General features: G+C 54.2%; 1 protein-coding gene across 3 annotated transcripts in view; it reads left to right on the top strand.

Annotated features, from left to right (window-relative positions):
* Positions 1-461: 461 nt before the first annotated feature.
* CERK (ceramide kinase) overlaps positions 462-14,763 on the top strand; it is a 38,774-nt gene continuing 24,472 nt past the window's right edge. For 2 of the 3 annotated variants that reach the window (XM_088025413.1, XM_088025412.1), the window contains exon 1: positions 2,843-3,056. In XM_088025413.1, the coding sequence (XP_087881539.1) occupies positions 2,870-3,056 (187 nt within the window). In that variant the 5' untranslated portion in view covers positions 2,843-2,869. Of the gene's footprint in view, positions 605-2,842; positions 3,057-14,763 lie in introns of those variants that run through there. The other variant, XM_028115641.2, reaches the window with a different exon arrangement.

Raw genomic sequence — 14,763 nt, 5'->3', positions numbered from 1 at the left:
CGCCCTCAGGACGATCCCGGGACAGCGCCCCGGGTCCGCGCGGCCCGACTCCTGTCCCCTCCTCGCACCCCTAGAGCCCCCTCCTGGGTCCCACGCCCGCCCCCTTGTCTCCCCCCAGCCGGCCCCTCCTCGGTCGCCCCCAGCCCTGCCGCTCCCGGCCCCCCTCCCCCGCCCCGCTCGCGCTCCGGCCCCCTCCTCAACCCCACCCCCGCGCCGGCCCCCTCCGCGTCCCCCGCGGCCGCCCTGCGTACGGGGTGACGCAGCGCCGCCCGCCCCGCCCGCCCCGCGCGCCCCGCCCGCCCCGCGCCGCCGCCGCCGCCGCCGCCGCCGCCGCCGCCGCCGCCGCCGCCGCCGCCGCCGCCGCCCGGGCTCTGGGGGCAGCTAACGGTCCCGCGCCCCTCGGCGTCCGCGCCGGCGCCCCGCGCCCCCGCCCCGTGCCGCGCCCGGCCGAGCAGGCGGCGCCGGCGGGCGATGGGGGCGGCGGAGCCGCTGCGCTCGGTGCTGTGGGTGAAGCGGCAGCGCTGCGCCGTGAGCCTGGACCCCGCGCGGGCGCTGCTGCGCTGGTGGCGGAGTCCGGGGCCCGGAGCCGGCGCCCCCGGCGCGGGTGAGTGTGGCCGCGGCTCGCGGGCTCGGCCGGGGAGCCGGGGAGCCGGGGAGGGGGCACGGACGCGGCCCGGCACCCGGGGGCGGGGGGTGTGTGCGCTCCGGGAACCCGGTGACAAAGGGCGAGTCGGGGCGGTGCGGGCGGGGAGGGCCGGAGATCCGGCGCCCGCGGTCCCCTGCGCGGATGCGCCCCGGGCGGGCGAGGCTCGGGCCGGGCGGTGTCGCCTGGTCGCCGCTGCATCGCGCAGACCGGCCCCCGGGGACCTGAAGGGCACCTTCTGGATGGGATTGGTCACGGATGGATGCCGAGGGGTGCGGGCGCCCTGCACTCGGTTTCGGTTTAAACCAAGTACGGACGCTTTTCTTTAGCGGGGGCCCCAAACCGAGAGGCAGCCTGCAGGGTAGGGGATTCCTGTTGTAAAGAGGAGCGAGGGGCTCTCGACCTTCCGTCTGGGATGTGCTGGGGGGGCGGGGGCCGTGGGGAGTTGATTTTGGTACAACAGGCTGGACACATGACCTTCAGAGGCCCTCCGGACTCGAAGAAGTGTAATTTGGGTAAAAATGGAAAGGGGGACACACCCGGCCCAAGGGACATTCTCTCCCCAAGGAGAAGGGGCCAGGGGCTCCTGGGCAGAGCTGTCTGCTGGCAGAGGGGTGGGAGGAGGCTGATGAAGGAGATGTCCTTTGATCCTGGGGTGGAGGGAGGAGAATTGCCCAAGGGGGGGGTTGGACAGTGGGGAAGGGAAGAGGCTTCCAAGGCAGAGGAAGCCCCGGGCTGACCAGTGTGGGCGTGTTTCACTTCATTCATTCGTCTTGTGCAAGTTTTTATAGAGGGCCTGTTGGGGAGGGTGGGTGGTATCCTAGCCTTGGCCCAGTGCTCATGGCAGAGTCCCTGCCGAAATGGATCATTTTCCCTGGAAGGGAGACAGAGGGGTACACGTGCAGAGACATGTATGTCTGAGGAGAACACCGTGACAGGTGGAGGCAGGTGGCTGTGGTCCAGGGGCAGCCAGCAGCCCTCCCTTAGGTGGCCACATTTGACTGCAGACCTGGAGGGACCATGCACAAGGGGAGAGGTGGTGCAGGTGGGGAGCACCGCAACGGCCCTAAGACCAGCCAGGAGGTGGGGGAGAGGAAATGGGGCCCTATGGATCCCTGGGGGCTGAGGTGGGACTTCTCTTTTCCTGTGAGTGCTTGGGAGCCCCCAGGAGGGCTTTATCCAGCTCAGCCTTTCTAAAGGATCCCTGCAGAGTGAACCGAGTAGGTGCAAGGGAGTGCAGTGGGGAGGCTGCTGACCCGGTCGGGGCAGGGGCAGGAGTAGGGGTGAGCTGGCAGGGTCTGCATAAAATGCAGAAGCTGAGCGAGGAGAGCATGGTCCAGGTTTGCAGTCCAGCATGGTCCAGGTTTGCAGTCCATTGAAGTCACGGCAGGAGACTTGGGGACTTAATGTTTTAATTATTGGGGGTGGGTGTTGCAGAGGTTGGAATTCTCTCCTGGGCAGAGTTTGGGATGCCTTTTAGATGCCTTGGGGATGGTCAGGGTGCTGCAGGAGCTTCCTGACGCTGAGGATGTGAGGCTCAGAAGGTTGGAGAAGGGGTGGGCAGAGCTGAAACGTAGGCGGGGCCAAGATCAAGGGTGGCCTCCAACCCAAGACCAGCACTTGGTTTCCGGCTTCTGCAGAGAGCCTGTCTGTGGCATGGTGGCTGAGAGTCTACTCCTGTGTGATCTTACTGAGGTCCCTTTGGGAGAAATGTCTTGCCTCAGATCTCATCCTCGGGCCCCTTCGCACCACCCACCAGGGCCCTCTGTCTCGCTCTAGCTCTCTCACGCTGCGCTGAGTGGTGCCTGGCCTGGCCCCAAGGGCTTTGAGCTGTTCTGTCCATCTCAGGGCTCCAGGATGGGGCTCTCCCATGCAGCCATGCTGCTGCTGTTCTGTGTCCTATCCGCACATGACCCCTGTGGGGTAGCTGTTCCCACACTTTACTGCTGGGGAGACTCAGCTACGGAGAGTTTAAGTCACTGCCCGACCCGTGGTCCAGCTGCGAGCTTGGTGGGTCCCAAGCCAGCCAGTGGCAGTGTGGCCTCCTGCGGGCCTCAGCACCCCACCCCCGTGGGTTGTCCAGGTGGGAAGTCCCTCAGTGCCTGCTTTCAGTGTGGGCACCCTCTGCTGGCTCCCAGTGGTTTCTGGTCACCAGACGCAGGGGGTTGTGGGCCTGCTTGCTTCTGCTGGTGCTCACAGCCACGGCCGCCAGTCCTCTTTCTTGGGATGGTGGTTGTTTGGCTTTTATACACCGTGGAGGCACTTCAGTGGGGGCTCAGCCAGAGCTTCTCAACCAAGAGCTTGGTTCCCTCCCTGGAGAGGCCGGGGGCTGTGCAGCCTGGGCCGGTGGGCCTCCTCCCGGAAGGGTCCTGTTCTCGTCACGCTGTGTGCTTCCCAGCATGTGCAGAGCACGGTGAGTGGCGCAGAGGGCTGCACCAGCTCTTTGGGGTTTCCCCATTACTTGGCACCCCCAAAAGGAAGCAGGCCCGTGGAACATGATTGCATGCTGGAGATCAGGAGGGTTAGCAGCACCCACGTGGACTGGCCCACGGGACATTTCATTCAGTTCGCTCCCAGGGACAGATGGGGAAGGAGTGCGTTGGGCATGCCGCAGCAGGGGGTCAGAGAAGGGGATCAGGGCCACTGGGTGCACTGGGCGGGGTGCGGCCGCTCGGGTTATGTCACCTGACCCTCCTGTGTCTCGAGAATATCACTGCCGTTTTCAGACACAGAAACTGGAATTGCTCACAGAGGCAAAAGATGTGCCCAGGGGAGCTGTTCTTTAATCCAAGCCTGTGTTCTGCGGGTCACTGTGCCGGGAACGTGGCTCGGTGTTGGAGAGCCAAGTTAGGACGAGGAATTGGGAGGGGCAGGGTTTTCTGGTCCCAGAGAGGGCCACCCTGCCCCTAAAGATGCAGTGAGAGCCAGTGCCCCTGGGTGCCGGCCTGGTCGGAAGTGAAGCCGACCGAAAACAGGAAACCCCACAGAGGTGTCCTGGCTCAAAGTGGGTCATGCTGAACTTGAAACAGACTGTAGCTATATCACGTTATACCCTCAGACTCTGGATGTGTTCTTTTAGGGTCGGGGCTGGCAGGGGTGTGTGCGTCTGTGCGTGTGTCCGGGGGGGAGGGGGGAGGGGGGTAGACACTGCGGCCCAGGCTCCACCGTCGAAGGAGAGCCCTCCCCTTCCTTCCACCAGCCCCACCTGGAATGCCCCACCGCTGGTGGGGAGCTCCTTGGCCAGGTCACGGCTGTATTTATAAACAGTGTGTCTAACACCACCTGTGCAGTGCCAAGCCAAGTGTAGGCAAACCACAGATAACTTACAGAAAATTTAAAATCTAGAAAACACAGAAAAGCAGGTACATAGAATTCACCCTTAGTCTCACCCTTAAGCAGTGAATACTATTTGGTGTTTTTGCCTATGTAAACATGCATGAAGGAAGAGTTAGGGAAATATACTGCAGAATGTTTTCCAGGGTACTATTTACTCACTTAAAACGTGACTTTTTAACATCAGTTTTATTGTCTGATGTCTGGCGTTGGCTCAGGTCATGATCCCAAGGTCCTGCCCTGCATCAGGCTCCCTGCTCAGCAGGGAGTCTGTTTGTCCCTCTTCCTCTGCCCCTCCCTGCAGCTTGTGTGTGCACATGGGCACGCGTGCTCGCGATCTCTCTCTCTCTCAAATAGATAAAATCTTCAAAAAATAAAGTCAGCGTTACTGAGGTATAATTTGCAGGCAGTAAAATCCACACATTTTAAGGGTATAGTTTGGTGAATTTTGATAAATATATGCACCTGCCCAAGCAACGCCCCGTCAAAATATAGGACATTCCGATCAGCCCAGAACTTTCTCCCGAGCTCCATCCCTCCGTCTCTGCGTCTCTGCATGGCTCCACCACCAGGAATAGAGTCGACCTCTAATAGAATTTCCTCTAAGTGCAATCATGCAGTACATGCTCTTGTCTCTGGCTTCTTTATCTCACTTAATCTTTCTGCAATTCATCATGTATCAGTGGTTGGTTCTTCCTTGTCACAAAGTAATACTGCATTGTATGAGAAAACCAGTTTGTTTATCCATTCACTTGATGGACTTCAGGACCATTTCCAGTGTTTGGCTGTATGAATAAAGATACTGATCATTTGTGTACAAGTCCTTTTGGGGGCATATGCTTTCTTTTCTCTTGAATGCATATTTAGGAGTCGAAAGCTAGCATAAGAAAGCTCATGTCTTTTTTTTTTAAGATTTTATTTATTTATTTGACAGAGAGAGTGAGAGAGCACAGTAGAGGGAACAGTAGAGGGAGAGGGAGAAGCAGGCTCCCCGCCAAGCAGGGAGCCCGATGCGGGGCTCGATCCCAGGACCCTGGGATCATGACCTGAGCCGAAGGCAGATGCTCAACCATCTGAGCCACCCAGGCGCCCCCAGAAAGCTCATGTCTTAAGACGTGATTTTTCTCAGTTGTGCAATCTTTTATTACATGAACACTACAAATGCCTTTTTTATTTATTGATGATATAAAAGTTCCTCAAAATCAGAATTGGATGGACTGAAGATTTTCATGTAAAGATAAATTAGTACAAGAAAACAGGATAATTGATAATTTTGGACTATGGGAAGACCTCACTAACCAAGATGGAATCCATACAAAAAGAAAAATCTAGATTATTTCAATAAATAAAAATCTTACAGTTTTTTTTGGTAAGACTCCATAATTTTAAAGATGATGGGAGTGATATTTGCAACAGATATGACAGTCAAAGGATTAAAATTAAGAAAACATTTTGGACACAGAAAAATGGATTTAGGGGCACCTAGGTGGCACAGTTAGTTATGTGTCTGACCCTTGATTTCTGCTCAGGTCGTGTTCTCAGGGTCATGGGATCTAGCCCCTCATAAGGCTCTGCACTGGGCGTGGAGCCTGCTTAAGATTCTCTCTCTCTCTCCCCCCCTCTGCCCCGCCCCCCTCCCTGCACACAGATGCTCTCTCTCAAAACAAAATTGATTTTAAAAATCCACTGCAAAGAATACGTACAGGCTGTTGACAGAAGAACACAATTCAAGGATGGGTGATGAGTGTCTGGGGAGACCCTGAAACCAAAGCAGCGTGGAGAGCGGAGCAGCTTGCGACAAGCTGGTTTGGGACATTAATCTGGCAATATTTTGACAGTGTTTTTTAAAAAAGGGTCTATCATTTGACCCATCGACCCTGTTTGATCCTCTGTGTCAAGGAAGAACACTGGTATCTAGGAAGGGTCTTTCGCGGTTTAGAAGGGCATCGTCCGTGTGTTTGTTAAGACACTCTGCTACCACGATCGTGTTTGCTTTCGCCCCTCGCCCGATTTCTGCTGCTTCTCTACCAGCCCAGACTTTGGCATGTGGGCTCTCTTACGGAATGTGGTCGGTTTCTGCCTTCAGCATGTGTTTCTTGAACGCGTAGATTGGGCCAGAATAAGGCGCTCTTTGCTCTTAGGGTCATGGGCTGACTTCACGGGTAGAGTATCAGCACCATGTGGGCCTATGGCTTTTGCTCTGCTTCGTGACTTCTCTTGAGCTTTGGTTCCAAGTCTCGAACGACACCTGATTCCGCACTGGATTTGGCCAGCCTCTCAGCCTCGACCGGTCAGCGGTGGCTTCTCCGCTTCACTCCTGGGCCTGGGTACCCCCTGCCGGCTCTGCTTCTCCCGCAGCCTGCCCCCGGGTCATGGCGCACGCCTCTTGTCGCCATCCCCCACGCACGTGCTTCTCCGCACACGGCTTCTGATGCCTTCTGCCACCGCCTGCCTCTGGGCCGCCCCTTTCCATCTTTCTCCTTCTCTGTCGCCTCCTCAGAACAGTCCTGTGACGACTGAACCCTGGTTGTGGGATCAGAAGTCCGGAGAGCACCCTGAGCCCTTCTAGAGCGGCCCCGCACAGGAAGGAGCCCGCAGGGTGCAGCGGCACTGAGGCTCTGCTAGAAAGTTCTTCCACACACGCCACTCGCCAGCCCCACAGGCGTCCTGTTGCAGGTGCGTGGCTTGCACTCAGCCTCTGTGATCTGGCCCCATGGTAGCTGCCCCACCTGCTGCCTTCTGATTCAGCTCAGTTTCCCTGCTGGACGCTTTTCCTCCTGTCCCAAGTTCGAATCCTACCCTCCTTCCAGGTTCAGCCCTGCTGGGGCTTTGCCCTTCAGCAGCCTTCTTCCTCTGAGTTTTGTATAGCTCTGTTTCTCTCTGCTTTGTGTTGTGACTTCTGCTTTTTAAATTTTTGAATGTGTTTGTCTTCTCTACCCTGCATTCTCTCAGAGGGCAGACTCCAGTGTCAGCTCGTCCCCATTCTCCGGAGCTCCCCCACCAAGCAGCAAGGGGAGAAGGCATGAGGCATTGCAGGTCCCACGGCCCCTGCAGGGGAGGGCAGTGGGAGGAGCGTCCAGGGATCTCTTGCTCTGTTTGTTGTTAAGCACCCTTGCTTTTCTCTGAAAGGGCATGGGTTTGAAACCATCAGGAGTGACTAGTTTGTGCAAAGCCCACAAATTCTCCACAGTCCCAAAGAGTAACACCGCAGATCCTAAAGTGCCGCGTACCCAACGCCCATCCAAGGTGACCCGTGGAAGTCTTATTAATGCCCCATTCTGAAGCCGCAAGTAATGCAGATAGTCGGACTATATAAAGCTCTGACCTGCATGTTCTGATAGGGAGGAATCTCAGTACATCTGAATAGGGAATAAATGGCAATCCTATCTACCTTCTCCAGAAAAGAAGAGAATCTCTCCAGATTTGCATAAGAGCCCTTGTAGTAAGACGCGCTCAGCCTCTGAGGTCTTAGCAGATGCCGGAAAGAGTAGACACTCCTGTGGTGCTGCCTTGGGCACTTGCCACCGTTATTATCAGATTCCCTGATTTAGCAGTAGCCCAGCATGGTCAGAAACATTGTGATTTTTCTGAGGTTATTCAAGATTAACTTTTATTTGTTATTCTAAAACATGCCTCCAAACATTTTCTTAAAGGCCAGATAGCAAATATTTTAGGCTTTGTGGGTAACAATTCCTCAACTCTGCTGTTTTAGCATAAAAGCAGCTACAGACAGTATGTAAATGAATTCATGAGGCTGTGTGCCAATAAAACTTTATTTATAAAAGCAGACAGCTGGCTAGATTTGGCCTGCAGCTTGCTGACCCTGCTCTAAATCATTATTTGTGAAGAGGGAATAACCATGTGATGTATTGTAAAAGCAGCTAATCCAGATGACTAAAAATATTTTGACCTTCAAAACAAGCAAGCAAACAAATCTGGTCATCTGGAAAAACTGACACTGCAATTTGGGAAACACACCCATTTAGATTCTGGTCCCATCATGCACTGGTCTGTAAGTAGAAAGCCCATCCTCCCTCTGAGGGATAGCATATCCATTTGCAGACTGGGCTCAGGCATCAGAATTGGTCCAATTCCTTTCTCTCTGACCAGTTTCACACAAACCTGTCTATATCCCCCAGTATGTGAAGTAACTTAAGAACAGAAGGAACGTGTTGAACTGATGTAGCCTATAGTGGTGTATGTTTCATAGTCACTTGATATTCTATTGTTCTTGGAGAAATGTGATGGATCCTGTTGGCTGATGATGGTGTTGGTTCTTAATATCCTTGTTGATCTGTGTAGTTGTTCTATTGATTATTGAAGTCTCCAACTATAATTGTGGACTTCTCTATTTTGCCTTGTAGTTCTATAAATTTTTGCTTTATGTATTTTCCTGCTCTGTTGTTTGATGCATACATGTTCAGGATTGCTATGTCTTCATTTGGGGTTCACCCTTTTTCATTATGTAATGTCCGTGTCTCTGTCTCTGGTAGCTTTGTTCTGAGGACTGCTTTATCTGTTAACAAGCCACTCTTCCTTCCTTCCTTCCTTCCTTCCAGAGAGAGCAAACACGCACACATAAGCACACATACACAAGTGGAGGGGGAGGGACAGAATGAGAGGGAGAGCGAGAATCTCAAGCAGACTCTGAGCTAAGTGCAGAGTCTGACAAGGGGCTCGATCTCATGACCCTGAGATCATGACCTGAGCTGAAATCAAGAGTTAGAAGCTTAACCAACTGACCACCGAGGCACCCGAACTCTTGCTTTCTTCTGATTAATGTTTGTGTGACATGTCTTTTCCATCCTTTTACTTTCTACCTGTTCCATTGTTAGATTTGAAGTGAATTTAGACCACATATGGTTGATCATGTTTTTAAATCTCCGTCTTCTTTTTTCCTTACCATCACTTGCCTCCTGAGCACACAGAAGGCTCAGACTTTGACCCAGCACATCAGGCCACACCACTGGGTGCGGGAAGGGGGTGTGCAGCGGTCCGCTCCTGGCCTATCCCATCTGCTCCCTCTTGCACAGGGCTCCGGTGTGTGACATTGTGTCATGGAATAGAACTGTGCCCTTGATCGTGAACTTGTTTTTGTTCTGGTCCTGTGTCGGACCTCCTGGGTGTCTGTGGAGGCCCTGCGGAATGGCCTGCTCCAACCGTCTTGACCCCAGCCCGTGTGTGTGTGTGTGTGTGTGTGTGTGTGTGTGTGTGTGTGTGTGTATTCATGCCCACGTACCATCCTTATGACATACAGAGTCCCTCTCCTGTTGGACACGAGGCCGCTGTGGGCACTCAGGTTCGTCCAGGAACTTGGAGCAGGAAAGCTGATTGTCGGCAGGCACTGTTTCTCATCTGAGTCATGACTGTGGAGCAAGTTCAGTCTGATCAGGTCATGACGAGCATGGAAGGGCATACTGCAGGGACCTGACACGGGAGACAGCAGAAGGCAGAGCGCTCGCAGCTGTCCCTGGCTGGCTCTGCCCACATTGCTGTGGAGCCAGGTCTCCCCGGCATCACCTGTGGCTTTGCTGGACTGTGGTGGCCATTTGGTCCTCACCTTTATCGGAGGGTTAATTGCTGGGCAGCACAAGTCCCCCTCCTTGTGAAGGGGAGCACAGGGGAAGTGCACCCGTTGTCAGCAAAGCGCTCGCACTTTCAGCTGAGATTTGGTTGCAACATTTCAGACCCTTTTTGGGAAGGACTTTATTACATGAGAACATTTTTCCGAGTTTGTATTAATTGTAATATTTGAACCAGTACCAGTGGCCCTTAAAATGGATTGCTTCATTGTTATTACAAGACGTCACCGTGAGCTTGAACACACAGAGACGTGTCCAAGTCCGGCTGAGGTCTGCTAGGGAGAGCGGGGGGAGACTTGTGGCAGCCACACGTCTGGCTCACGTGAGCTGCATTCTAAGAAGAAGGATTCTTTATAAAATGTACAAAACCTAACAAAACGACCTACCCAAGTGTAGTATTTATAAGGATATTCTAACAAATGAAAGTTTAAGTCCTTCGAAATTAAAGATGCTTGAACACAGTGTGCTGAACTTGCTGCTTGATTATTGTTTAAAAAAGAGTATTTTCACCAATTTCTGAATGGTTTGTGGCTGTTCACGTGCACCCCTTGTGGCCTGTCTCGGGCTCTGGGGTTGAGGTGGGGGGCCCTTCGGGACCGGGCATTGCAGGGACGGCGGAGAGGAACATGTTTTGGTCGATTTGCCAGTCAGTTCTGGGCCTGCTGCTCACCGTCTGGGGCTTGGACGAGTTGTCTGACTTCCCAGAGAAGTGGGGATGTGTGAAGTCTCCTGTTGAGTCCATCTGTAAGGCAAGGATCACACTTACCCCTCACGGTGTCGTGAGGATTATCTGCACTTATAAATTTAGCACAGACCTGCACTCACAACGGCCGGTATTGTTACTGCTGTTACGTGCATCCCACAGCGGGAGCGCACCAGGCCCCTGTGAGGTGGTGGCCCGTGGGGACACAGAGGCAGGTCCATCCTCGGGGCCCTGTGACCTAGCAGGGAGGCAGAACAATGGCTGGGTGTGTGCCTGTGTGTGCGTGTGCGCAGTGATAACAGACAGGGCAGGGGCGCTGGTGGCGGGGTGCTGAGCGGGCAGAGTTTGGGCTGGAAAATGGGGGAGACCCTGGGTGTGTGTGTGTGTTGTATGTGTGTGCGTGTGTCTGGCAGTCTGTCTGAGGGACAGCGGCAGTCTCCATGTGAGTCTGAGTAGAACGGACTTGACGTCCCAAGCAAGTTATGTGTGCGTTACACACATAAACCTGTAAACCAGTAAAACCCAATCAGTTCATTCCGTGCTACTTTGGAATTCATAACGCGTTAGATAAGTGGTAGAATTTATTGTTGATGAGGAGGAGTGAGTATCCTATCTTGAGGTTGGTTTATAACATGTTTAATAGTATAAAATAAAAATATCAAATAAGTATTCAAAATGTATGGTTTTCTTTTTCTCATTTTGTTGAACATGTGCCTCTTCTCCTGTATTTTTCTTTCTTTCTTTCTTCTTTTTAAAGATTTTATTTATTTGACAGAGACACAGCGAGAGAGGGAACACAAGCAGGGGGAGTGGGAGAGGGAGAGCCAGGCCCCGCGGAGCAGGGAGCCCGATGCGGGGCTCGATCCCAGGACCCTGGGACCATGACCTGAGCCGAAGGCAGACGCTAAACGACTGAGCCACCCAGGCGCCCCACTTTATTTTGAATTGGCTCAGTTTTTACTGCATTGCAAAAGTTGATGCTACTTAAAATTTCAATCGTAAACTTCGACAACATGACCCTACTAGACTAGGGCCCACGTCCTGATGACGCGGGACGGACGGGCTGTTTCTTGTCCCAGGTACGAGAGGACGAAAGGAAGAACACACTTGTAGCAGAACGCGTGTGTTTTCCTCACACGGTTGTGATTTCTCCTACCTCGTACATGGGCTGTGTCTTCAAACCCAGCGCTGCCCTGGGCGCTCCCTGCCCAGAAACTGGTGGTAACCGTCTGGGTGTCAGGACCCACCACCCCATCTCCCCATTTTATTCTTTGAACACAAATAGCTCTTCCTGTACTTGGACTGTTTTTCTTTTTAAATACTCTTACTCTGGAAGCAGAGGGAGAGTCTGTTGTCGTTAATACAAGCTTCTCTTTAGTTCTGTGTTTATGACCAACTTCGCCTGAACATCTGTTTCTCAAAATCTGTAATATCTGTAGAGAGTAATAAAACAGTCTGTTTCTGCTGGATTCCAAATCAAGTCTTTTCAAGACCAGAAATAACTGCAACCATAGCAGCCTGAAGAGAAAGAACAGCTAGGGGGAGGTCTCCAGCATTCCCCGACGTGCGTGCAGGGCCCCTGCAGGGGGAACCAAGTAGAGGTGTGTCTGCCTCCTACCTACCCCTGCACACACGTGAGGTCGCGTGCCGCGCTTCTGTCGGGGCAGGATGATGTGTTTCGTAAGTATTGAAGACTGGCTCAGCGTGTTGGTTGGGCCAAGCCCATGATGGGATGCTAATTCCTGGAGCTTCACTGACTTACCTGGCAAGTGTAGACATCTTCTCAAACGCCAGGCTTTGAGTTGCTGTGCACGGCCCTGAGCTCAGGTGTCCCCAGTGTAGCAGGCCCGGGGAGAGTGCGTCCTTTGTTTAAAACTTTTTTGTCTGGTGGCATAGCAACACATTCTTAGGAAGTTCAGTGTGAGAAGACAGGAAAATATTTTCGTGGAAGTTACGTCAAAGCCTCATGAGTGGGTCGGTTTTCTCGATGGTTTTGTGGGACATTCTGTCACCCTCTGAAGCACGAGGCTGTGAGGTGAGCCAAGGCGAGGAGGCCTGGGGACGCTCTAGTGAAGGGACAGAGCTGGGCTGGTGGCACGAGGTGGCCAAAGCCAGTGTGTCCCGTAGAGCAAGTCCTGTGTGTGTGTGTGACAGCCCAGCGTCCCCCAGGGGTGGAGAGCAGGTGGACAATGAGGGCCAGAGGTCAGGGTAATGCACAGGTGACCTCCCAGCAGGGTCCGCTCTACCTGGATCACGCAGCAGGGCAGCGTTTTGCCTCCCCCAGCTGCGTGGGCACGCACACGCACGCACGCACATGAACACGCACATGCACACATACGCATGCACACGAACACACGCACATGAACACGCACACGCACACAAACACACATGCACATATACACGCACACATGCACACACATACACGCACACATGCGCACACATGCACACACATGTACACATACACGCGCGCGCACATACACGAACACAAACATGCACACATACGCGTGCACATGCACACGAACACATGCACACATACACGCACATGCACACACGCGTGCGTGCACACATGCACACGAGCACACATGCACACGAGCACGCACACATGCACACGAACACGCACATGCACACATACGCACACGAACTCGCACATGCACACATACGCGCGCGCGCATGCACACGAACACGCACGTGCACACACACACATGCACACGAACACGCACATGCACACATGCGCGCACACATGCACATGCACGCATACGCACACGAACATGCACACATACGCGAGCACACGTGCACGCGAACACGCACATGCACACATACGCGCACACACATGCACACAAACATGCACGTGCACGCGAATTCACATGCATGCACACGAACACGCACATGCACACGAACATGCACATGCACACATACGCACATGAAAACACGCACACGCGCACGCAGAGCCCAGAGAGTTCCCACAGGGCCTCCAAAGCAGGAAGAACGGGCAGGGTGGTCTGTGTTGGCAGACAGGCTGCTGGGAGGGGGTCAGGTGGCACTCGGGACATACGATGCATCCATTGTTCTCTCTAATCTTGTGAGGAGACCCCCCCCATGGCACCCCATTCAAGCCCACCCACGGAGGCAGGGCTCCGCCAGCCTGGGAACCGTCCCTGAATTAGGAAGAGCTGGCCCTCCCTGGGCGCCCAGGTGGCTGCGGACTCGTGCGATCTTACCTGAGCTGAGAGGAGACGGCGCGAGCCCACTTCCTCTTTCCTGCAGCCCCGGAGCGGGGACCGGGAGGACTGTCACGCGGTTGTGGCCGGCCCCCAGCAGCCGGGTCAGGTCGCGCCCCCCGTCTGTCCTGTTAGGGGGGTGGCGCTCACCCCGATGGACTTCCTTTCCCTGCTCAGGAAGTTTTGCATCACCACTAAAAAGATCATTTCAGCATGGTAACTGAGTATCAGAGAGAGGTTTCACAAACGTACCGGTAACACCACGCCATTCCTACAGGGCTGTTTCATGATTTGGCTGAGCTCTGGATGAAAATCTCCAAGTTCTGCTGGACGCATCGGTGCTTATTTATTCTGACAGTCGTTCTGAGTGTTTGCTGTTTCGGGGCAGCACGTGGGCGCCAGGACGAGAACTGGGGGAGGTCCGGGGGGCGGCTGCCAGTGCACTGGGGCCTGCAGGCTTTGCCAGGAAGGCGGGTGGTGGGAGGGGCTCGTACAGCCCCCCAGCCCCCGAGTCTGGGGTGTTGATTAACCTGCGTGGTGAGCGGCGAAAGATTCAAACAGAGCGATGCCACATCCACATTTGTGTCTTTGTGCACTCGGGGGGCGGGGGGGTCAGGCTGGGAGCCACCCCGAGGCAGGGAAGGAGTCAGGCAGGACTCCTGGGTAGCTGGGCAAATGAGCACGAGGATGGAGCACTCTTCGCAGGCTGGGGATCAGCAGGGAAGGAAGCTTCTGGAAAGGGGCAGCAAACCAGAAAAGATAGGTTTAGATTTAGAAGGTTGGGTGTGAGGCACCCATGGGGACAGACACACACATACAGCAGACCCACCTTTCCCCTGTGCCACCAAGACTGGCCTTAGTTTCCTTCTGTGTTTTCTGTGTAAAGAACAGGTTGCTAAGCATAGCGACCCCCTAGGGCAATGGTTTTCTGCTGGGGACGGTGCCCCCAGGAGACACTGGCCAATGTCCGGCAATGTTGGGGGTGCCCCCGGCATTCGTGGCTGGAGCCCAGGGATGCCCAAATCCAGCAATGGCCAGGATGGCCCCACCACGAAGAGGTGCCCATGGTTCCAGTGAGAAGCCCCGGTCTCAGGGAGTTTTGTGGTTTGCAGCATCTTTCTGTCCGTTGGAGAAACCTGTCTAGTCCAGAAGCATACTTCACTAGGAGGTTTTTGAAGATTTTTATTTTTTATTTATTTATTTGAGAGAGAGAGAATGAGAGATAGAGAGCACGAGAGGGAAGAGGGTCAGAGGGAGAAGCAGACTCTCCGCTGAGCAGGGAGC

Source organism: Eumetopias jubatus, unplaced genomic scaffold, assembly GCF_037043125.1.
Source record: "Eumetopias jubatus isolate StellerSeaLion01/CBP00866 unplaced genomic scaffold, mEumJub1_p1.0 scaffold_8, whole genome shotgun sequence".
Lineage (NCBI taxonomy): Eukaryota > Metazoa > Chordata > Mammalia > Carnivora > Otariidae > Eumetopias > Eumetopias jubatus.
This window is presented reverse-complemented; position numbering and strand designations above follow the sequence as displayed.